At 31.8% G+C, this 26,392-nt stretch overlaps 1 protein-coding gene across 1 annotated transcript in view; it reads right to left on the bottom strand.

Moving 5' to 3' along the window:
* The window catches only part of LOC140437335 (uncharacterized), a 43,900-nt gene extending 17,691 nt beyond the window's left edge, over positions 1-26,209 (bottom strand). Inside the window, 6 exon segments of the mRNA XM_072526812.1 lie at positions 5,558-5,675; positions 5,742-5,922; positions 8,682-8,944; positions 11,786-12,041; positions 12,101-12,355; positions 25,993-26,209. Coding sequence (XP_072382913.1) covers positions 5,558-5,675; positions 5,742-5,922; positions 8,682-8,944; positions 11,786-12,041; positions 12,101-12,355; positions 25,993-26,170 — 1,251 coding nt within the window. The 5' untranslated portion in view covers positions 26,171-26,209.
* Positions 26,210-26,392: the final 183 nt, after the last annotated feature.

Below are 26,392 nucleotides of genomic sequence, written 5' to 3'. Positions count from 1 at the left end.
AAAACATTATTTCTATTTATGACGATCAAACTTAAAATGTATAATTTGAATCAAATGGGATTCCATAAAATATTAATTAAGATACACCAGAGCAACAGCTGAATTGGTTAAATTAAACCATTTTCACATTTGGCACGTATTTACCCCATTTTCAATTCTGGGCGAACAAAGAAAGAAAAAACCCAATTGACACGTTGAGACAACTCAACAATTTTTTGACTTACGGTTGGAATTATATTAGTAGATTTAGTAAGAGGGTTTTTTTGGTCGTTTAAACCATCTGTTATAAACCAGACGTACTAGACAGTTGGTTTATTATACATATTCCATTTCTTTATGATACACATTCCAAGATTCTGAAACCCTGTGGCAGCTTGTACAGGTTTAGTAGTAGTCTTTTTTTTATTTTGGTTTTTGATCTTTGAACATCGTCATTTCCCTTTTTTTTCAATTTTCAATTATATATACCTCGTAAATGATCAAATGCAGAGAAAACTTAAATAGATCTTTTTTATTCATAATGATCCAAGAAACCTAAAAAAAATTTGTTCGAAACGAAAAATTTGATTATTACAAAAAAAATTTAAACAACTTTTCGCCTGGGCGATCTCTTGAACTTTATTTTGGTGTATCTCATAAGTGAGTGATTATGCAAAAAAAATCTCATGGGAATATTTGTCCGAACAAACTCGAGCTTTTCGCTTTGTCTATTAGTAAATAACTATTTTGAGGAATTCGATTCATCGATGTTTTATCTATCAATTAATCGGTAATTGATCATTAAAATTATCTACTAAAAATGAATACAGGATTATAAATAATGAAGGAGCTACATTAAATAATGATGTACAATTACCATATACCTAAAAAAACGTAATTATTTCTGAACAACATTAAACAACTAATTGGAGACAGTTTTAAAATCAAAATAAGAACAATAAAACAAACTTCCATAAAATATATTATAAAATCTTATCACTACAGCTGTTTCGGCAGAGTGCCTTTCTCAAGTGATCTATGTTTGGTATGCGTTTAAAATAAATTGATAGTCTTTAACGAAATAGTTTGAGGAGGGGAGAACTGTTTGTCTCAAGTTGGTCATTCAGAATTATGTCTGTGTTTTCTAATTTGTTAATTTCCATAGATTCTAACAAAGAGTTTTTTTGAAAGTTTATATGACGTAGCTGTATAAAAAGAAACTACAGGTCTTAGGGTGATCCGGTTTGTGTAGTTTAATAAAAGAGTATAATTTAGGAGACTGTGGGTTCATGCTATTGAGGTATTTCTGTTCTGTTGGATTTAGTATTGATTTTGAATTTTCTAAAGCTAGCTTAATTTGTTTTTGATACTTTTCTGTCGGATCTTTGTGTACCGTTTCAATATTTTGATTATTAAAAATTCTATTGTTTCTATAAATTTTTGCTTCTATAAATTATTTTTGTATTATCTCACTAGATGACTGTACTAAAGTTTCCCAGTACTAAACCCAAGAGTTTCCTCCTAATTTTTTCTAGTAGAGCTCTTGGATTTTTCTCTTGTTTAATTTCTTTATAAGGTAAGGTGGTTAAGAGCGTTATCGGACCAAGTGCATACTCGACTTCCATTATTTTTAAAACAGACACCAATTTCCTAAGGTTCTGTGAAATTTACGTATTGTAAATTTATCGAGAAATCTTATACATTAGACAACACTGGATGTCAATAGACCATAATATGTTTTAATTCATTTAGTATCGTCATATGTTTTTGGTGAATGGTCGGGTTGGTGTGATTTATATACCTCATAACATCGTGCACATTGTTACACATATATTTGTTAATTGTGATAAGTGGCATGATTTTTAAATATTTTTCAGTAGAGCATAGTATTTTCTCACTTTTAAATTATTTCTTCTGTTTAATATATGATGCGCTCTTGCTCCTATATGAATGTGAATTTTGAGAATGTCATAACGTTCTTGCTTAGTAAAGCAGACAAACTGATCATACTTGGTGATTTTTATATAAATTTTAAAATTGAATCTGACCCATTTTTAGATATTCAAAATCTATTAACATCTTTTGGTCTAAAAGTAACTTTAAACGATTATACTAGACTCACATCCCAGTCCAGTAGTTGCATCGACAACATTATGACAAATTTTTCTGAAAATATTTACAGAGTGGGTGTATTTGAACCTTGTTTTTCTGACCATCGAGCTCAACTTTCATTTATTGACTCTGAGCATAAAGTTGTTGACACTAATCAAACATTTCAACGGTTTATAACTTTTTCTGGTTTATAGAAGCTTAAAAGTGCGCTAGCTAGTACAAAGATGGTCTTTTTCTATGACATTAATAATAATCCTGACTTTTTTACACTCTTTCTTACCGAAACTTATAACAACTTAATATTAAAGCATTTTCCACTAAAAAAAGTACGACAAACTACTGAAAAAACACCCGTGCAATGGTTTAATAATGAATTAAGGTCTTACAGATCTAATCTTTCTTTTATCTCTTACACATTTCAGATGCCACTAAGGATCCCAATTTGTTCAAAGTATATAAACAATAAAAATTTGAATATAATCGGCAATTACAAATTGATAAAAAGTCGGCTTACTGTAATTTTATTACTAGTTCTAATAATAAACCTAGAGACTGCTGGAAAATAGTAAATTTCGAAAGAAACAACACAATATCCAGTTGGGTACAACCTGATCTACCTCCAGACGAAATAAATCAATTGTTTATTACTATAAAGAATATAATTGCATCTCTTCCCACTATTTTCGATGTACTTTTCAATTATAGAAATTATACTTCTTCGAGCAAGTCCTTTTTCTTCGTCCCGTTGTGGAAGAAGAGATCTCTCTTATTAATAAAGTCTCTTAGTAATTGTAATTATAGGGACGTTCACGAAATTAATCGCAAATTTTAAAAAGAAACTTACCAAATAGTTTTAACACCTTTCACTTATTTTATTAATTTAGTTCTATCAACTGGAGTATTTCCAGAAGTACTAAAATACACAAAAGTACTACCAATCTACAAAAAAAGGTGATTCCTCAAAAACTGACAATTACAAACCCACAAGCATTGTTTCTACTTTTGCGAAAGTGATTGAAAAGGGTATCAAACAACAATGTTATTTCTATTTTGAGTCAAATAATTACTTTAGCAAATCAAAATATGGATTCAGAAGTGCTCGTTCTACTACGAACACAGTATTATTAATCTTGTGAGCGAGGTGATTGACGAGCTTGAACGCGGCAATTGCATAGCAATTTCTCTTTGCGACTTGTCGAAGGCTTTTGACTGCGTTTCACTTGACATTTTGCTATAAAAATTAAATTACTATGGAATCAGAGGTATCCCTCTTAAGCTTATAACTTCTTATTTATGTGGTAGATACCAGGCGGTAGAGTCTAAAGGTTATCTCTCCGATTTTCTATCCGTAAAACATGGAGTCCCACAATGTTCAGTCTTAGGACCTCTTTTGTTTATTATTTATGTTAATGATTTGCCTAAATTCATATCTCTATACAAATTCATACAATTCGCAGATGATAACACATGCGTTATATCAGGGAAAAATAATTATGATTTAAAAATGTCTCATGAGGAAGTTTCTATTAAATCTAACACATGATTGGCTGCAAACAAACAAACGCAAAATTTGGTTATATCTGCAAGGAATTTACACAATAATCCAGATAACAAAGAGACTGTTAAACTATTGGGAATAACCATAGATAATCGACTGAACTGGTCGGCTCATATTTCACAACTTAAGAAAAAGCTATCAAGTTTATTATTTGTTATTCGCCAAATAGCCTGGGTTGTCAACATTGAAACATTTAAAATGACATATTTTTCTTTATTTTACTCTCTACTACTCTACCTAAACTATGGTGCAATCGTATGGGGTAATTCAACAAATGCACTTTAAATTTTTAGAACGCAAAAGAAAGGTATCAGGATTTTAGCAGGGTTTAGTTATCTAGAACACGGCCAATCTTTTTTTATCAAATTCAAAATTAGGCCATTACCTACTCTGTTCATATTTCAAGTTCTAACTGAAATTCACAGAAAATGTGCCCATTTAATAAAGCATTCTGATGTCCACGTCCAGAATACGCGTAACTGTCGCTACCTACGAACAAATCTCTGTAGATTACATCTCTCAGATAAAAATTGCCATAATTATAACTAGTACAATATTTTAACAAAAAGTATTAAACAGCTAAGCTGTAATAGCTTTGAAAAAGTTATAAAAAAATATCTTCTGAAACATTGTTTTTACTGCTCAGAAGAATATTTATGATTCATTGCAGAACATCCACTGAATTGCTTACCGTAACTATGTCCCATAAAATGGTAAGGCGTTATATACATAAATCTGATAGAGGTAAATCATACTCCAAGGAAGATTTAAATTTAGCTATTAATGATGTAAATTGTCTAATACGTAATGCCTACAATGATATAAGATACTTTTTTACAGTTCTATAAGATTCTATTAAATATGATCATTGATCATGCTAAGGGGAGAAGAGGCTCAAAATCTGATTCATATAAAAGACCTACAGCTTTAGGTTTTTTCAGGTAGAAAAACAAATTGTTTTGGGTCTACAAAATGTGGTTTTTCCATAAAGAAGTAATAAACCTAGTAGGAGAACATGTAAAACAAAAAAAATAAAAACTCTTTTTAAAGATGGACAACCCAACAAAGACTGGCTGATTTCTTTTATGAGATGAAACCCCAGGCGGTAGAAATTACTCGCAAGAAATCGTGCGACCCATTTATAATTAAAGGATATTTTAAATTACTGCAGGATACTATTCATAAATTAGGAATAGGGGATAAACCCTATCTGATCTTTAACTGTAATGAGATTAGTTTCTATAAAGATCCACCCAAAAGCGAAGTAGTAGATGCCAAAGGTAAGCCATGCACAAGAACTACGAGCACATCAGGAAAAGAAAATGTATGAGTTTTATTAACAATTAGTACATGTAGACAAAAGTTACTGTCTTTAGTTATATATAAAGGTAAAAATATTAAGAATCAATGTTGTGCACCAGAAGGTACAGGTTTTCCAGTAACAATGTATGCTACAACTTCTAACGCATCCATGGAAACTGCAGTATTTGAGAATTACACTACAAATTGCAACAGTTTTGTAAAAAATTTAGGCAACGAAAGACCAGCACTCCTCATTGGAAATGGACTCATGTAGGTTTTAAGGTTATTGAACTAGTTACAGCAGAAAATATTACTATCTTATATACACAAGTAGTAGATGCTGTTTGCAGGGGGAGTTTTATCTCCTTTCTTGTGGAGATGGATTAAATGGATTAAATGATTAAAAAATTGTATTTATACAGTGACCAGTATAAAAGTTTAAATATCAAAATATGTAAGTTTAGATATATCATAGGATATTTATGATTACCTACGTATCAAAAACTCTTTAATTAATTAAATATACATATTATAAATTGTAATTTGAATTAATTCATTTTGATTAAAGGATTGTTTTTAACGTAGCATTGTTAAAGACATACTCACTTTAGGAATGAAATAATTATCTAAATATGTATCTTTCAATACTCTTCTTGGTCCAGTTATTGCTGCTACGTGTCGAAATCTGAATATCTCGGATAATACTGCTTCTACGTAAGGAACCCTTAGGAAGAAACAAATTAAAGAATTTTAGAAAAAAACCGATGTTTTGAGATAGAAAATTTCGTACCTGTGCCTCTCGGAGTAAGTAATTTCTTCATTTCGATCGAAAGCTTTTTGAAGACAATCACTTACTTTTTCTTGTACATCAGGATGCAAAATCATTAATTGGCAAGCAAAATCGACGGTATTGCTGGACGTTTGTGCTCCCCCTATGAAAAGATCTAGACATACCATAATCAGCTGATCCTCTGAAACGATAAATGTTGAATATTGATGAGAAAAATTAAAAAATACTAGAAAATACAATAATTAAGTAGGGTTTTCATTTTTAAACTTCTTTAATAGTTCCTTATATTTGTTTCAAAATAAGGTTTTATATTACATTATAGTTCTTTATCCATATTTAGTCAAGATCTATATTTTGTCTTTAAAGCCTACATCTGGCTTATCTTCAATGTAAATCGAGCTTCGCAAATGTAGGAAAATGGTTATAATATACGAAATGCTCTTGTTTTCTTATTTTCTTGAGAAAAGGCATTATCCACTCCCACTCAAAATTCAAAGATTTATTACTAAAATTTCTCTTTGTTTTATTTGCTTGTAGTAAAGTTTATCAAGATTTTTTCTTCTACATTTGAGATCTAGAAATGTATCCCTAACCCACTTATAACTTGCTACCAATGTGTCGTCAGATAGAAAATAATTTTTAAAAATCTGTGCAAACACGCTTAAGTAACTTTCTTGTTCTTCTTCCTTCTTGTATGTAGGCTTCAAAGCCTGTTTCTTCGTTAATATTAGCCTTCTAAATTGTTTAAATTATCGCACCATCTTTTTCTTGGTCTGCCAATACTTCTTCGTCCATTTGGTGACTTATCTCGTGCTATTCGTACTATCCTATCCTCTGCCATTCACCCATCTATTTATGTCTTCTATATTGCATGCTATTCTTATGTTTTCGCTTCTTTACCTATCCAACAGTTTTTTCCTGATATTCGTCGGAGTATTTTCATCTCTGTTGTTTCTAGTAGTCGACTCTTTTAGATGTGTCAGGTCTTGTCTCCGCCGTGTATAATATAGATCTAATTGCTGCTTTAAAGATTCTTGTTTTTGGTATCTTGTCTTAGGTGTTTGTTCTTCTTCAACATCTCCGTAGCTAGTTATATTTATTCCCAGATATCTAAACCATGCTTCCTGCTTTATTATTTTCACATCAATTTCGATTTTACATCGTAGTGGGTATTTAGATGTTGTCATACATTTGGTTTTTTCGGCTGATATTATCATATTGTATTTCTTGGCTGTTGTATTGAAGATGTGTGTTAATCTTTGGAGCTCGTCTTCTCTCTTCTTTCTTCCCCATTCTGTAACCATGACCTTTACGTACTGCTTATATTATTTCGTCCATTATTATATTAAAGAGAAGTGGGCTTAACGAGTCACCCTGTCTGACTCCGCTTTGTAGTGGTATACACTGTGATAGTTGGCCATTTATCTTTGTCTATTTGATTATGGAAGTGGATTTTTTTGATAGTTTTTATAATATTGATTGGTATGTTTCTTTTATACAGTAGGTGTAAAACGTCTTCAACTTGGATGCGATCGAAAGCCTTTGAGGTCTATAAAACATAGATATGCTGGTTTATTGTACTTAATGACCTTTTCTGTGATTTGTCTTAGTACAAATACAGCGTCTACGCAGGATCTTCCGGATCTGAATCCTTGTTGCTCATCTGACAAAGTTGTTAGTTTATTGATTTTGTTGGTTAGGACTTTTGTGGTCAGCTTAAGTGCGGTGTTCAGTAGATTTATACCTCTATAATTGTTGGGGTCTTCTTTATCTTCTTTCTTGAACATTGGTATTATTAAGGTGTTTCCCCATGCGTCTGGTATCTTGCAGTGCAATATTAGTTTTCGTATAAGTTTATATATAAGTAATTTTCAATTGTCAAAAAACCAACTATCACATGCTGTGTTTCTTTGTTGTATATTTTGACACAATCATTCACATTTGCAAACATTTCTAACTTTTTTGGTTCCTCACAGCTCCAACTTTCTACAAAAAAAAAAACACTTTTTTATCACTGCTATTCAACCTATGTATATTTGCTGCCTAAAGTTGTAGATATAAAGTATTTAATTTTTTGAATATGTCGACTAAGTAACTTAATTTTATCACAAATAAATTATCTCAAAACTTTTCGGTTGTTGAGCTGTTCCTCTTTTAAAAAAGTGGCAATTTTCTCTCTTAGAGAAAGGTAGAAGAACGTTATAAAAATGGTTACTGAAAATTGGTTGGATCCTGAATGAAAGGTTGAGAAACGCTGCCCTAGGTGCTTAATTTTTTCAGTTCGTATATCATCTACATCTACAACTTTTCCATTTTTGGGTCTGTTCATACAATCGTAACGTTCTTTAATAGTGAATGGTGTTCCGTTTGTTCTAAAATCTCAACTAAATCAGTAATTACATTGCTTCATGGTTTATGTACAGTCTATTACGTTTATTTTGTCCAATGCTTTCATCCAGTCTTCAGTTCTTTGGACTCGCGACGTTCTTAGAACTATTCTTTATTATTTTTGCAAATTGTTGTATTTATTCAAGATATATTATTTTTTTTATTCAAGATTTTAGTTTTTAGTATTTATTTAAGATATATTATTTCAGATCTAGTATTGCCGCATATTTTTCCCAGTTTTCCTACTCAAAGATTAAAAAGTTATAAACCAAAATAAAAATAAAATAAATGAAATTTAACTAAAAATTAGTAAATATGATATAAAGAAGACTATGAAACATAATAAAGCACCTAGATAAGGTAGCATGTTGGCATAAATGCTAAAAAATATTGAAAAGCTCATTGATACTCTCCATACTTATTATAAGTCAAATAATGGAGGGAAAGAAGATTGTCGACAACTGGAAAAAATCCGCAACTATCTTTTAAATAAAAAGTATGTAGATCAGATCTGAAAATCGTAATATTATTTTAATATTAACTATATTTTACCCGTGAATGTAGAATCCTTTCCATTTTGCTTTTTCATCTCAGTTATAAACGAGTAAATAAGATCATCGCTCCTACCTTCGTCCCATGTAGAGTAGTGGTCTTGTATGAGAGTTAGCAAAAGCTCTTTTAATTCCTTATTAATTTGGGCAATTAAACTATATCCTGTCTTTTTGGGAGCTATGAATCTTAGCCAGGGAAATTGGTTAAGTAGCCCTCCGGATATATCAAATACGCGCGCTCTTTGGTCAAATAGATCCAAAAGTCTAAAACGAGATTGTTAAAAATTGCTTGATTAATAAAGATAACTAATAAATGTTATTTATCTTAATTTACTCAATATATTATATAAAAACTCAGTAATCTCAATATGACAGATATATTCTTGAGATTTAAACAAAAAACAAACAATAACTACCTAAAAAAGTTATATGCAGAGAAAGAACAAACGACGCTAGAACCGGAAACACCAGCGATTACCACAAATGAAGAACTTAATATACCTAAATGTAAATATAAAAATACTTGAAAGAACAGAAAAACAGCAGGTAAAGACAGGATACCAAACGAGTTACTGAAATATTGTGGAGCAGCAATGACAGAACAATTGACAACAATAATTAATAAAATTATAAAGCACAATAAAATACCGGAAGAATGGAGAACGAGCGAACTAATTCTACTCTTCAAAAAAGAAGATAAAAAACAGCCAGAAAACTACAGAGGTAGAAATTTGTTAAATACTACTTTAAAACCTAAGTTTTTTGTAGCTTTTGTAGCTAAATTAGCTACAAAAAAGTGCTAATAAATCAGAGGATGAGTTTAGCATATAACCAATAGGGTTTTCGTAGTGGAAGATCGTGTACAGAGGCAATATTCGTTATAAATCAAATTACTGAGAAATCACTGGACTATAATAGACCAGCATTTCTGTGTCTGATTGACCTAAAGAGAGCGTTTGACAGAGAAGACTCAAAGATGTAAATCATGTTCTGTATAATAGAGAAGTTCCTCTAAATATTATAAAAAGGATCGAAAACATCTACCAAAACAATAAAATGGAAGTCAGAATAGATGGACAACTTACAGAACCTATAGAAATAGGCAGCGGAATAAGACAAGGGGATTCATTTAGCCCTATGCTCTTCAATTTGATCATGGATGAAATCATCAAAACCGTTAACAAAGAAAAAGGATACAGAATAGGAAGTACAGAAATCAAAATACTCTGTTACGTAGACGACGCAATATGGATAGCCCAAGATAAAGATAATCTGCAAAGACTAGTCCACAGATTTAACATAAGAGCAAAAGAATTTAATTTGACAATCTCATCTCAGAAAAACTAAAACAAAAGTAGTCAGCAAAGAACCAACCAGATGTAAAATAGAAATTGATGGCATCAGTATTGAAAAAGTAATGGAAATAAAATACCTGGGAAATACACTGTCTAGTTATGGAGACCTGGATAAAGAAGTGAAAGATCAAGTACAAAAAGCAAATAAACTGGCAGGATGCCTTAATAACACTATATGGCGAAACAGAGACATTATCACTGAGATGAAATCAAGAATTTATAAAGCCATTGTAAGACCAATGACATATGCCTCAGAAACAAGACCCGATACAGCCGCAACGCAAAGACTACTAGAAACGGCAGCGATGAGAGTACTGAGAATAATTACAGGAAATACGCTGAGATCGAAAGAGAAGTGAAGACATTTAAAGAAAATGTAACGTACAGTGTATAAATAAATGGACACAAAATAGAAAAAAAGAATGGAATAACCATATAAGCAGAATGGAGGAGACCCGTGTCGTCAAAATAGCATTGCTATGCTTTGTGCCCTCCAAATAAAATTTGGCAGGACCCCGGTCTACCTGGCCTTTCGGCATACAACCGTTAACGACTCCACTGCCCCTACGAGTCCGCCACCAAAATAAAGGTGCCACGCCACGTATGCCAGGCACGTTTCGTTTGGCTTCACCTTCCCCGTAGTACCTGTGTTGCGATTACCTCACCTACCCGTTATTCCCTCCCACAGGCTGATAGGTGACGCAGGCGGAGGAATTTCCACCTCGCACGTAGACAGGTCGACGTCGAGGATCTCTCCTCTACCACTCTTAAATCTCCTGGCGGGTACGTGTCGGGACATCAACACCACGCTTGACACAAGGCCAAAAGAGGTGTGTACGGGCCCAGCTCGTTCAACCTCGCCTGGTTCTCTTGGAATGAGAGTAGAGTGGTCCCACGAGAGTCTCGTCTCGAATACTAGGAGTGTAGACCGGTGACCTTGGCGCCTAAGCATTCGTGTGCGTTTCTACAAACCCGAGACCTCAAGCGACGGCTCTCCACCTCTCAGTTCCTACCCATTAGTCGCCTCTTACGACAGGCAGAGCCTTCTGACCTCGGCGTATTCTTATCTCCGCGAGCCGAACGGAGCGTCAAAATAGCAGGAGATAAGTCACCAATCGGCAGAAGAAGTATCAAACGACCGCGCAAAAGATGGAGTGACAACCTTCCATAGAGGTATTAATCCGCCAATGAACAAGCAGAATTGCTTATAACGAGGAAGAAGAAAAAGAAGAAGATTTAAACAAACCATTAAAAAATTAGTCAGAAAATATGATTTAATTCTCAATGGGCTTTAGAGTAATGAATTAGCGTTCACCGAGCAGTATGCCATAAGCACCTATCCATCACCGTACTACTCATCTGGCGATCCAATTTTGAATCAAATTAGGCTTAAATTATAAATATCATAGTCTGTTACTGCGAAGTATTTATGTCCGTTAATTAAGTCATAATGATACAGGTACAATATCGCAAACTGTTCTAAATGTAATACACCTCGGAATACTCAAGAAATGTAAAACCACAGTAGGAAGAAGAATGTAGAAAAGACATAAGAAATATCTAAACATTAGAAAATATGAAACAACATTTATGATAGACCCTTAGACATATAAAACTGTCACTTAATGCATGAATATTAAAAAAATCCAATTTTTCAAATATATGTACCATTTAAAAAGTTAAAAACAGGCAAACAATGCCCTCCTTAATCTTCTATACTATTTTTAACATTTAATAATTTAAACTTCACCTTTTTAATCTCGAATCATTGCGATCTAGCCTGGAGCCGGCCATCAGCGCCCACAATACATTTAACACAGAAAATGCTAAAATAGAACCAATTCGAATCCCTTGATTTTCTTTTTCTTTTATGACAGCTAGAAGCACGGAAACTTCTTCGCGTATTAGTCTCTCCATCGGTTTTTTTCCATATCCGAGACTTCGAAGATGGCTCGTAACAAAACCTCTTTGCGTCTTCCAATGAGGCCCATCGGTGATTGTTATACCTAAAATGAATCAATAGCAAACCGTAAAAAACCATTTAATTGTTAAAGTACATGTGTACCTCGTCGAGTTCCCATACATCTTAATCTAAGAAAATATCCATCGGGTCTCCCTTCGTATTCTTCTGATGTAAAAATAGTTTTTACTAGAGGGTACGACAAGACAACGATCACATTCTCCTTGCCAAATTTCAGCCCCAGAACGTTGGTTTTGTACATTTCAGCCAACTTCGAATACCCCACGTGTGCTCCACCATAAGCTTTTGCCACCTTCTTTACGGCTGATACGGATCCAATAATCGGGTACCATACTGGACCTGAAAAATAAATGCTAAAAGTTAAATCCAGTCTACAAAATTAATCCAAACTAGAAAGAAACACTTTTACGTGGAAATAAAATTTATTCCAATGCAACATATTAAAAACAATACTAGGAGTTCCATGATTCATAACCAATGAATCCATCCATCAAGACGCCGGACTAATATCAAAGATTATATCAAAAATAAGTTTAGTGAATAAACCGCATACAGTTCGAAGGTTAAAACAAAAGGTTCCGTTAGAGTTCATTTATTAAACTAAAGGTGTATAAATATTTATCAAATATAGTTGATATTCAAGACTAAGTTTAAAAAAGAATAAAAATGAAACACAATCAGAAGGAAACATTCTATCTAAAAAACAGAAAATCACCAAGAGAGGACATAATGCCGAACGAACTCCTAGAGTACGGAGGACCAGATCTGAACAAAATAGAATTCCTCAATGGAGATCACGAATACCTCTCTTCAAAAAGGGAAAAAAATCGGACCCGGAAAATTACAGCGTAATTAATTTATTAAAAAAAACTCTAAAATTAACAATCAACGTGATAACAAATAAACAGAATGGAATTATAACACTAGCAGAAGAACAACAAGGTTTTAGGTCGGGAAGATTATGCATTGACGCTATATTTGTATTGCGTCATCGACCATTTAACCGGGTCAAATTAAGTTATCCACTTATTGTACGCAAGATCGATACTTCTAAGAATAATCACAACGATCCAAAATATTTACCAAAACAACACGATAAAACTAAAAGTAGAAGAAGAACTAACTGATCTCATTGAAGCTGGCAATATGATAAGACAGGGAGATTTCCTAAGTCCTCTATTGTTCACCTGATTATGGATGAAATAATAAAAAAAGTAAGAACTAAAAAAGAATACCAAATGGAAGAATAACTTAAAATACTCTGCTAGGCAGACGACGCAATACTAATATCTCAAAGTAAAAATGATTTACAACGTATGCTGCACCAATTTAATAGAACCGCCAGAAAATTTGCCATGTTAATTTCCCCAAAAATTACAAAATGCATGGTTATAACTGCAAATTTACTAGGATGTAAAAATTAAAGCTAGAAGGTCAGATAATAGAACAAGTGATAGATAGATAGATAGATAGTTTATTTGACTGTAAGTTACAACAAGGTTTACAGCAAGTCAAAACTAAAGTTATAAATATAAATTTTAAATAATTACAAAGTATAATATAAATCACTATAAAGTCATTACAAAAAAATGAAAACAATACACAAAAATATTTAAAACATTAAAATACATATAAAACGTACAATATGGACATCATAATATAATAAAAATAATATTAAATTTGGTTATGTTGCAGCTTGGGCATTCACAGATACACTCTGGTAATATTCACCTAATGTATAAGGACACATGGTCACTAGGTACTCTTTGACTTGGTTTTTAAAAGCTGTAGTTGAATGAATGTTTTTAAATTTTTGAGGAAGTTGATTATACAGTAGTAAACCAGAGACAATAGATGACTTCCTACTTATTTCTAAATGTCGATAGGGTACTACAAACTGTCTCTTATTTCTTGTGTTGTGTGAGTGAATATCACTGTTACATAAAAAAGTTCTTTTATTTTTATGAATTAGTATCAATAATTCCAAAATGTAAATTCCATACACTGTTAATATATTTAAATCTCTAAATAGGTTTTTACAAGACCAACCATACGGAACACCTGCAATACATCTGACAATACGCTTTTGGGCCTTAAAAACGTCCTTTATACTAGAAGAGCCACCCCAGACAGTTATACCGTAACTCATTGTCGATTGTACCTCAGCAAAATAAAAAAGACGAAGGTGTTGCAGACTAAGTATTCTACCCAAATTTCTCAATTGATAACATTTAGAATTAAGTTTTTTACATACATTCCAACAATGAGTCTTAAAAGATAAATGAGAGTCGAAAGTCACTCCTAAAAACTTCACATCACTACAACTCAAAATACCCTCACCATTGATGGAAATACTTAAATCAGGTTTAGTAGAATTTGAACGGGATGTAAATGATAAAAATTTAGTTTTGTGAACGTTGAACAGGAGCGACTGATTACTGGACCAATCAGAGAAGGTCTTCAGTGAGTTTGTTATTTTATATTGTAAAAAAATTATGTCTTTATCGCGATATAGCATTGTTGAGTCATCAGCATAAACTGATACAAATGCATCAGACATTACATATGGTAGTTCATTAATATACAAAATAAATAATATCGGGCCCAATATGGAGCCTTGTGGTACCCCATTTTTATTAACAATCGGATCAGACATTGAAATCTTGAAGTTATTTTTCACTCTAACTATTTGATGCCAGTCTTTCAGATAGGAACCAAACCAACTATGGGCAACTCCCCTAACACCATATCTGTACAATATATCGAGGAGTACATCCAAAATGTATATACCTGATCCAAAATATTTCCGCATGTGGAAGTCGACCTTGTAGGTGTAAAGTTTCTGGGTGACAAACCATAAGATGCTAGAAGACCAGAAAATCTGTGTGAATTATTTAGTGTCATGGAATTTACATTAAAATCGCCTGTTAAAAATAAGAATTGATTTGGTTTAAAATTTGAATTTAAAATAAGATTAAGTTTTTCATAAAATACATCAAATTTACCTTTAGGAGATCTGTAGCAAACTAAAATTGTGTGTTGATTTAAATTATAATGCCACTTCAGCCCACATACCTCAATGTCTTTTTCAACACAGTACTGATCGAGTAAAATGAAACTAACCTTCATATCATTCCTTGCCCAAATTGCAACGCCACCACATTTATATTGGGATCTACTAAAAGAATTTACAATATTAAAATTTGGAAAACTATAATGAATCACCTCGCCATCAGCTGACCACGTCTCAGTCATACAAAGAAATTTCAAGTCAGACTCCTTATAATCGGCAAATAAACAATCCATTTTAAATTGATTTAGTCCCTGAATATTTGACAGTAGGAGATCGTACTCATCCGTTCCTTTTTCCTGTTTAAAAGTCATTTGTTTATAATTCACTTTATTTGCGTATGTGTTGGACGCTTCATAAAAAACCTACTTACATAGGAGTCTACTGGCCATAGTTTTGGGTCCATCGCTTTACTGAAATTTTGTTCAAAAATTGAAACTTTAAAAGATGAATATATGTTGGGATGCTTAGCCATTAACGACGTACATATTACTTCTGGAAAGTGTTTTTCTAACATCTTCTTAAGATTTTCTGCCGTTGTATGTTGGTCTACTCTAGTAACATGGAGATGGCTAAATTTTGGGACACCACTGATTTCTGAGTTCTCATTATTACCTATAACAAAACGTCCATTCCTTTTTTTTGTGTCTAACCATTTTCCATTCTTGCCCACTAGTATTTGTAACCGAATTTGTATTCTCAATATTTATCAAATTATCATCGTTTGTTAAATTAATAATATCTGAACATTTTGCTTCCGTTTGTATTCTTAAGATATCAGCTGATAATTGTTTATTATTTTCGATTAAGGAAACAACTTGTTTATTTTTATTGGTAACATTTTTAAACACAGTTTTTGTTGGGGAACTCCTTTCTTTATCAACAGCTAGACCTTCATTAACAGCAATATTTTTTGCGGGTGTAGTTTTTTTGTTTTTTGGGTATTCTTTACTGCTAGACTGTATCGGTCGTTCAAAATTGAGGTTTCTGTTAGAGTGGTTTACTAAATTCAAATTTTCTTGAGTAGATGGCGACTGGTCGGTTAATTTGTTCTTTCAGTAAATTTATCGTTATTTGTTGATTTGATATTATAATATCATTTTGATAAATAATTTTCTTTAAGCACCTGATTTCAGTTATCCTCGGGTCCTCATCGTCAGCCCCTTTATCCAAGATTTCGTTTGATGTATCACTTAACCTCACACTTTCTTCACAGCATATAACTGTTTCATCGTCGATATCTATCGATGCCTAGATAGAGTTTAAATATCTAGGCATCACATTATCTAGCTACGGAAAGTTCGAAACTGAAGTAGAAGATCAAGTGAATAGAGCAAACAGAGAACAGAGCCGCAGGTTGCCTGAATGAAACAATATGGAGAGATAAAAATGTTGGGAAAGAAATGAAAAGCAGAATTTGCAAAACAGTCATAAGACCAATAATGACATACGCGGCAGAAATACGACCTGACACAGAAAAGACAAAAGGCATGTTAGAAACAGCAGAGATGAAAACACTTAGAAAAAGTTATGGTAAGACACTATGGGACAGAGCTAGAAGTACAGATATACGACGTAGATGCAAGGTGGACAACATCAAAAACTGGGTAAAAAAATAGAAGAGTAGAGTAAAACCATCATATAAGCCGAATGACAAAAAGTAAAGACGGCAAGAGACGGTTCCCCAATAGATAGATAGATAGATACACATTTTATTTGACTGTAAGTTACAGCAAGTCAAAACTAAGATTATAAATATTACAACAAATGGAAACAATACATTAAAAATATTAAAAAAAAACATTAAAATACATAAAAACGTACAGCATAGACATATAATTAAAATAATATTAAATTTGGTTATGTTGCAGCTTGGGCATTCACAGATACACTCTCGTAATATTCATCTAATGTATAAGGACAAATGGTCACTAGGTATTCTTTGACTTGGTTTTTAAAAGATGTAGTTGAATTAATGTTTTTAAATTTTTGAGAAAGTTGATGAGGAAGACGATCAGTAGAAAGACCACAAACACTATGGAACGACAAGATACTGGGGGTACATTGAAAAACATGTATATATAAAAAGAGTCATGTCTATATAAAAAGAAGAAGAATAAGAAGTTGTAACGGTTTGCATCGCCTCGATACCATCAGCGCTTTGTAGTCACGCATCCCTATTAGAAGTTCCTCCTCCATCGATGTGTTCTAGAGGAAATGAAAGGCCTTCGACCGTATAAAAGAGCAGCCACCGCAAAAGAAAGCAATGTTCTGTCGGAGTATTGATCTTACAACAACTCCACTGGCCCTAAGGTATTGACTGAAGTCCAACCGCTTCTACTAGAGTATTGACGTTGTGGCAATTCTGTATCCGGTCTTGGAGTATTGATCTGATACATACATATTCTCTCTTGTGTCCAAGTACTGATTGGACACCGTCCGTTCCTTGCCGGGCCGAGTGTTGATTGGCCCGCTCCATTTCTATTCCTTTGACCCATTCCTGCCGTCTGTGTCGTGTGTGTAAGTATATTAACAAAGCGTAATTTTGCCGATTAGATTTTATATCATTAATTATATTTTATTTTTCGCAAATATTAAACAGTGGGTCATACCGCCGTGGACGCCGTCGTCGCCAGGATTGACGTTTTTATTTTTATTGTATATAGTACCTAGAATCTAATTTTATTTTGTTATTTATTTATATCGGATATATTTTTATTTACTTTAAACCTGTGTTTTACTGAGTGCTATCTAAAAGAGCTACCCATCACAAAGTTTAAAAAAGGGATGCATCACTGGACGTTTCCCTGCATGATATAATACTTGAATTGTCAGTCCTATTACTTATTGTCTATTATCTACCTAAACATTTAGGTTGAGATTGTATAGATAGATTGTAAAAAAAATTGGATTAATAAAAAAAATTATCAATTATTTACAACAATTGATTATAAATTCAAGTGTAAATGATGTATTTCTATGTTTTCCAATAAAAATCGTTCTAGCAGTTTCGTTCAAAATCTTTTTTTTTGTCGAAAATTGTTTAAACAATTTACATGGTTAATTTACCAATATATTTATTAACAAATGGCACATTTGTAATTTAAAAAAGAGTACATACAAATTAAAAAAGAAACGTCATAATTTATCAACAAAGACCGGAGATTATTTAAGCGCGGATTTTAAAGTACCCCTTCCTCCACAACAAGCTAAACGAATTGAAAGCTAGTCATTTTGAAGCTTTATAGACGACGCTGCCGCAGATAAAATTTTTAAACTTTGTACAGTTAAAACTTCAGTGCTCGGTCTTTTAAATGCCGCTAATTAGATTATTTAATTGTTATAAACAAACAAGCTATGAATTAAGCAAAAAGTTTCGATTTTTAACGATTGCCAAAATTTAATCATAAATCTCATCCAATTATTTCCAATATTGAATAATTTGTTAAAATTTTTATAACACTTCTAGTTTTAAAATAATTTCAAATAAATAAAATTATCATTTTTAAACATCTTATTTAGTTTATATAATAATTAAAATGACTATCAAATTATCTTTATTTGCATATTATTATCAAATTATTATTTCGTCTGAATTTGACAAGTCAAGAGTACTGTAACATCTTTTTTGTGTTTTTTTATCTTATCTTCAAATATGAGAGAAAAATGTGGCATTACAAATGAAAATTAAGCTTATCTGACATCGTATGATAAATTGCTTATTATATTGAAACAAGCTGTGCATAATTTAAAATTACTTCTTACATTATTATGCAGTGACGTAGTGATACTATGGCTATCGCTACTAAAATTATAGTATTAATTTTTTTAAAATATGCAGATGACGCATATATTAAATTATTTACTTTACGGAGCAAAATATTTTTTACTTGTCACGGAAATACTAGCTAATTAAGACTAATTAAAAAACTAAGTTAAACTCCTGTAAAACTTATCGCCCTACTTTACGTAATTACAAATTTTAAAGAGAATTTACGATTTGTGAAATTAATTCAGGAATAAAAATTTTGGGAAAATATAATCAATTTTCTAGCAAATATAAATTCGTCATTGTTCGCAGATCTTTATCATCAATATCTTTCCTTTCAGGAATGTGTTTCGTGGTGTATCTTGTCGAAAACCTTTGGAAAAATTATCAAATTAGTGTGTGTCTATTGATTAATATACAAACGTTGCTATGTGACCATATTTAAAGAGCACACAGCGAAGAATTTATAGTACAGTAACCTTTTCCTGAATCCTAATCTGTTAGTAGGTCCTAGCCTGACTTATTGCAAATATTAAGGGAACTCATGGGAAAAGTTTTATAACTTAGACCTGCGAAAAGAGAGCTACACTATTTCGCAAAATGAAGAGGAATCAACTCAAAATCATAACAGGGTTACTAACTGGACATTTGTCAGTAAAAGGACATTTGAATACGATGGCACTATTTAACGAAAATCTAATCTGTAGATTTTGCAACAAAGAGAACGAGCTAGTCAGGCATGTTTTGTGCGATAAAAAGGCACTGGATCGCAGAAGAAAAGCAATATAAAATATAAAGACTGCAAACTGTTCAATCACAATTTATACCCCTTAATTTGTAATCTCACAATAATCTTAACTTACTAAGTTTTCCTATATAATTGTAACAGATATCTTAATTTAATACGAGGTTATTTCCCTTTCAGTATAATTAGAGCGCTTGTAAAATAATATAACAGTAATTTCGTAATTTGTATGTAAGCATCTCAGGGTAAAGGTACAAGTTGTTTGTCTAAAAATAATTAATTGTTGTTTTATATTGTGAGGTTATAAATTGGGGTTGAATTCTTTTGTGTAAATTGTTCATCAAAATATTTACCTTTTTCCATACTTTTAGTCATTTTGCAGTTACATTAAGTGGACCCATTTTGAGCTACTAAATCATTTACTCTACAACATTCGACTGCGTGTTATTTCGCATTTTCGAAAGAGAAGTCCGGACATAGGGCATTTGAATTATAAAAAAAGTTCAAATACATGTGGCACCTACCCAAAAGACCTCTACAAACTGATGAAGGGTAAAAATACTTTAGATTTAAACATGGGAAGGTCAAAAAAATAATTACACAATAAAAGTTAGCATTATCTCGTTCTTGGAAACAATTTAAATTACTAACTAAAAAGTTTATGTATTATCTATATCTAATAAAAAACTATTAAATAATTGTTTAATGGATGTTATCGAAATTCGATTGAAATTATTTACAAACAGTGTGGTTGGTAATAGCGTCCAACAAATCACTAAATCAGCTATTAGTATTTATGAACGGCATAACAATTTGTTAATTGAACTTTTTATACGACGTATGTGTTTTATAAGTGTCATAAATAATTAGAGGAAATTATACGATAATAAAACAAAACAGAGTCGCGTATTGTAACTATCATAAACTATAATTAAACATCAACTTGTTGTGTGATTAATAATTTATTACATTTATTAAGAAAATTAACATCCTGAAAACAGTTTCAAAAAGAAATACAAAAATTCTGAAAAAGTTTAATTTTCGCTCGACGAAAAAAGTGATGGACCCCTGAAAGTTGATCCACATCATCATTAAAAAATTCATCCTTATATCAACAAAAATTAAAGGTATAGGGTTCTAAAACTAATATTACATTTATAACTGTCGACAAAAATCATAACCTTAAATGTCTTTTTCGCAGTTTGCTCAATCACGATGGGCCCACATTTCGTAGATAATGCACTGCACCCATAGTTCACCTTCTTTCTTTTTTGTCCCCTTTTGTTAAGAAATGTTTTCGCCAACCTAACTTGTAAACCAGAAGCGCTAGGTGTAGAAATCTTCTTTTGGTCAAGACAATAATTTAATTGACAAGGAAATATTCCGGTCTTAGAAAAACCATTGATCGCTATAGATCCAGTTTGACACTGAACATTTGCCTGGTTGAGCAGCTCTGCGATATAATAGGGTCCTAGCCGCCGCTCATTATGACGCATCCAAAGGCGAATAGCTTCTCTGTAATGGGTTTTTAGTGCACCCATAAATGTGTTATCCAAAGGTTGGAGTTTATGTGTTGTATGCTGTGGTATGCATACTATGATGACATGATGATTGTGCCGGGCTAGATCTATAATTGCTTAATTCCTGCTTGAAGTCGATAGATATCTGCTTTGATGGTCATAGATAAAGACGATTTAATAAAATCGTTTTCTGTCTTAGAGCTGTGGGAAATTTGCAAATTCATTGCTGAAATTAAGTTGGACGAAACATAGAAGAGTTTAATAAAAGTAATTAGAAGCATCTTCAAAAACATAGAAAAATGTGCAATAAGGAAAATATGAAATAAGAACTGTTCCACACTAAAGAAGAATCTATAACTAGGAAACGTACTTAGATTCACTCTATTCATAACATCTGTTAATAAAAATTGTATATTGTAAAAGGAGTTACAAGATAATATAAACACACTAGAAATCTGAAATTTACTAGTTATTTCCTAATTGTAAATCAAAAGTAAGCTATGATTATGACTTAAACAAAGAAACATCTTTACAGATGGAGAACCATTAGAAACAAAAAGATAGATAATAAAAAATATAATTTGGACAGTTGAACTCACGAAAATACAGAGGTTAGATGAAAAACTACTGATGCATTAGAGCTAGATTAAAAACCTGTAAAAGATATTTACAAAAGCGTAGTGAACAGGATTCGATATACCGCAGAAGAAACAACTGATGTCAAAATTTTAGTGAGTATTAAGTAGTAAAATTAGATGGAATAAGACAGTTGTACCTAAAAGTGTTAACACGAAAGCGTAAGATGAAGTTAGGAATAAAAGGAATTATATCACGAACTGTTAGGACGGCAAATAAAGCTTTGTGGGAGAAAAAATCACAGATATAATTAATAGGTACTTTGGATGAAAAAAATGTTCGTAATTATAACAATTTATAAAAAGAATCAGATCATAGCATTCATCCTATACCTACATCACTTATAAATAATTAACTTATAGCAAACAAAGATAAATATCTTACAATCTCATTAAGTGAATTATTAATTGAGTACCAAACCATCGGTTTTGACATAATCAAAAAATAAGTCAAAAATGAACGTGCTGAAGATCCAGAAGAAATTCCTGCAGAATTGTTAAAAAAAACAGTGAAACAGTGAATGTGTTAAAACCCTGGTATATGAACCAGTAGGTAAATAATAACTAGGAGATAGCAGATTGGAAGATGGCACTCATAACTTCAAACCATAAAAAAAAATTATAAATTGGATTGCTCTACTGACTAAGATTCTTACTTGGTATATGGAAAATTATGCTAGATCTAATTTAACTTGAAGGTAGAGAAAAAAAAGAGAAATCAGGCTTTAGGGTTAGGAAATTTTGTACCAACAACTTCTTTTGCATGCAACAACATAAAGAATAAAACGCGTGAAGAAATACAACAATAAAAAATGCTAAAATATGTAGAAAGATCATCATCAATCCGTAAGTATAATTCTCCCAAAACACTTTGATGTTTAAAATAAGCATCAAAATGCCGAGTATTTTGATAGATATCAACTAAGAGAAGAGAACAGTTTCGGAATCGGAAAGGGTATAAAAATGCTGATTATATGACAAAGATTAAAATAATAACAGAAAAAAAGAAAAAAGAAGTAGGACGGTAGGTTTTTAACAATATGCGACATGCGGATGACATAGTTGTTATAATAGCTAAACTTGACTAAATTTTTGATGTACTAGTGAAAAAAAAATATTCCTAACATCAACGTTTAAGTTTTATTAGCGATGGTTTACAGTTTACTTTAATCACTATCGCCACTGACGTTTACTGATTTACTTAAAGGTCGCTATTAGCATTTATTGGTACATTATTTTACTTGGATGGTACGCGTCGGTTCAATTCAGTCGTCTTACAAAGACTTCCTTAGTCTTTGTTCTCACCCATAGGAGAATGGTGAGAGACTCGAATTGAATCGAAACGCAACCATCTATATTTATTTTAGTAAAAAGACTTGTTAAACTTGTGGATTAAAAATGAATTTTAGAAAAACACAATGTATGGTTATTAAAAGGAAAGATAATGCCCCGTGTTATCTTGTCATACGCAATGAGCATATAGGAAGAATGAAAGGATATAAAAAATTTTGATAGTATAATAACCGACCTTCTTCTTCTTAATGTTGGATCTTTTACATGAAATAAAACTCTGAATAGAAGTAGCAACAGCAGCATTTATATAGATCCAACGATTTCTTTATTGTAACCTCAACCTAAGGCTCCGAATTAAAATGTTGAGAAGTTATGTTTTTTCAACTCTATTTTATGGATTTGAATTTGAAAAGGTTTGTACACCCAGGAAAATTAAAATGGATAAGCTTGCGGTGTTTGAAAGCTGGGTTATCGACGCATGTTAAAAATATCATGAAAAAACAAATGTAAAATTTTTGCAGGGAATGAAAAAAGCAAAGAAATAATCGGCACTTTAAAAAGAAGAAAGCTTGAATACTTTGGACACGTCATGTAATACTGCAAAACATAATGTTACTCCAGTCGTCAGAAACGAAAATGCCACTGAACCTATAAAAACCATACGAACAAGCTGAATTTTGCCGAAAATATCAATTTTAGGACGCTACAAAAGATGCAAAAAAGTTTACCACTTTTACCCCCGGTTTTTTCCCTAAAACCCCCCACGTAGAGGGAAAAAAACGAAAAAAATCGATTAACTAAGAATCTGTACGAAATAGAAAAAAATGTTTCAAATAAAAATGTAGCTAAGATAATTTTGAACAAAGACATTTATTAGCATTTTGTTTTGTAGAATAAACCGTTCTCTCAGAAACAATTATTGCAACAAGATGGGCGATTTTGAATGTCAGTTACGCGCGCGAAATTAATACTCAATAAAATTTGTATCAGCTTAAAAATTCAATATCTTTTGATCTGAGTGACCTATCGATAAAAGTCAAGATACGTTTTAAAGGTGAAGAAAGCAGCTTTCATATGAATGTTTTGTATTTTGCCGTAAATAAACTCAATGTTTATAAAATTGTTAAATAAATAAACGTGGCGTGATTTTTGTCATTTTTTATTATTCTCATCAGATCAATACAATGTATTCCTGTCATTGACCTTCCACTATGAAGTTGCTATAACTAAAATCTAAACTTCAAAACCTATAGCATGTAATTTTAGTTTTTAGCTTTGGCAACAAATGTGAGACATTTGAAATATGCTTAAGAAACGCTGAATTTAAACTTTCAGATTATAAACGATCTAAAACATTTAAAACTGCTTTTTTTAAATACTAGTACGTTTTTTAAAAGATCTTAACTTCTGGAGGCATTTCCGGTGAAGTGCGACCATTTGTAATGTAAAAGTTTAAATTCTGCGTTTTTAGTCATATTTCAAATGCCTCATATTTGTTGTCCAAAATAAAAATCGAATTTTCATGCTATAGGTTTTAAAGACTGGTCCAACAATGGAAATTTCATTACGACCGGTCAATGAAAGTAATGATCTCACCAGAATCATAAAAATAACAAAAATCGCACAAAGTTTATTTATTGAACCTCTTTATAGAAATTGACCTCATTTGCGGTAAAATAAAAAATATATATACGAAATCAGCACTCTTCACCTTTAAAACGAATTTTGATTTTTCTTCATAAGTTACTCTGATCAAAAGATATCGATTTTTACCGTCGAGTTGATACAAATTTTTCTTTAGGATTGATTTCGCTCGCGGAACTGACATTCAAAATCGTCGTTCTATTAAAGAGAGAACGGTTAATTCTACGCAAAAAGTGCTAATACACATTTAAACATTTTCTATGACGTAAATATTCTTGATAAATCATTTTTTTGTGTTTTTACCACTCTACGAGGGGGGTTTTAAGGGGAAACCCAGGACTTAAAGTGGTAAACTTTTTTGTATCATTTTTAGAGGTTCCAAAAGTGATACTCTGGGCAAAATTTAGCTTGTTCGTATAATTTTTAGGGGTCAAATCTCTGACGACTGGACTATGTAGGGAAAAATAAAAGGGAAATGGAGTCAAGGCAGGAGAAAAAATCCTGGTTTAAGAACTTATAAATTGTTGGGACTTACAACAATTGAGCTGTTTAAAACATCTGTAAATTCCGACGTTAAGTTAATACAGAGGGAACCTACACAAGAAGAAAAAGAAGGATATAGGATAGATAGGATTAATATAATAATAAAAAAGAGGCTTACTTGGATTGTGTATAAGAAGTAAAGACATCAAAAATGCGTGAAAATAGAGAACATGGGTACTATTTCGAAAGGAAGAATGAAATAGTGACAATAACAGAATCGCAGAAAATATATAATAGAATGGCTCGAGATGAGTCACCAGTCGGAAGAAGAAGCCTAACTCGACCTAGAAAGAAATGGAATGACAATATTTCAATAGAATAAGAGGATACATATACTAAAGAAAAACAGACCATATGCCTACATAAAAATAGTAGAAGAATGAGATGGTACAATATATAGATATATTATAGATACGTAAATTATTTTTATTTTATAATAACTGATTTTTGGATATATAAAAATAACAAAAATGTGAGGATATAAAAATAACACTTTGAACGGAAAATTTAATAATTTATAATATAAAATAATAATTTAATAAAAGAAACTATTAGTAGCTTATTCTGATATTCAAAACTTTTGTTTTAAAATAACATTGTTATTAAGTAAGCTTATCTCCTAACAAAACAAATACGTTCAGAAGAATCTACCTTACGATTATCGAAGTATTATATAATAAAAAAAAATGTTAACCATGGTCTCATAGAATATTTTTATAAATAAAACAAAAGGAAACACACAGATTAATCTACTTACCTGGAGGAAAATTGTTCGGTTTTTTCAATTGTAAAACGAGTAAAGTGATTGACAAGACCGTGATCGTAGCTATTAATAACAGAAACATGGTGCACGTGGAGCACACTCCAAAGTGCAACTGACTTGTAAGAATTTTCGGCTTGGCTGTTGGTACTGACTGGGTATTGGTAATTGGCATTCACTTGAAATTTTGTCGATTAGACCAGCATATGCGCAATATATTAAATGTTATTTTATAAGTGACTATTAAGCAAAGTTTTTCAATTCAATATTTTGCTTTAAATAAATTTTAATCTATTTCTCGTCATTTTTGTCATCTATTTCTGTTTCTAGTAATCTGTAATAAATTTTAAGGTTTGAGTTTTCTACTTCGATATAAATTTAAAAATTTTCCTGTAAA

Source organism: Diabrotica undecimpunctata, chromosome 1 (genome assembly GCF_040954645.1).
Source record: "Diabrotica undecimpunctata isolate CICGRU chromosome 1, icDiaUnde3, whole genome shotgun sequence".
Taxonomy (NCBI): Eukaryota; Metazoa; Arthropoda; class Insecta; order Coleoptera; family Chrysomelidae; genus Diabrotica; species Diabrotica undecimpunctata.
Note: the sequence above shows the minus strand (reverse complement) of the source record. Positions and strands in the feature narration are given on the sequence as shown.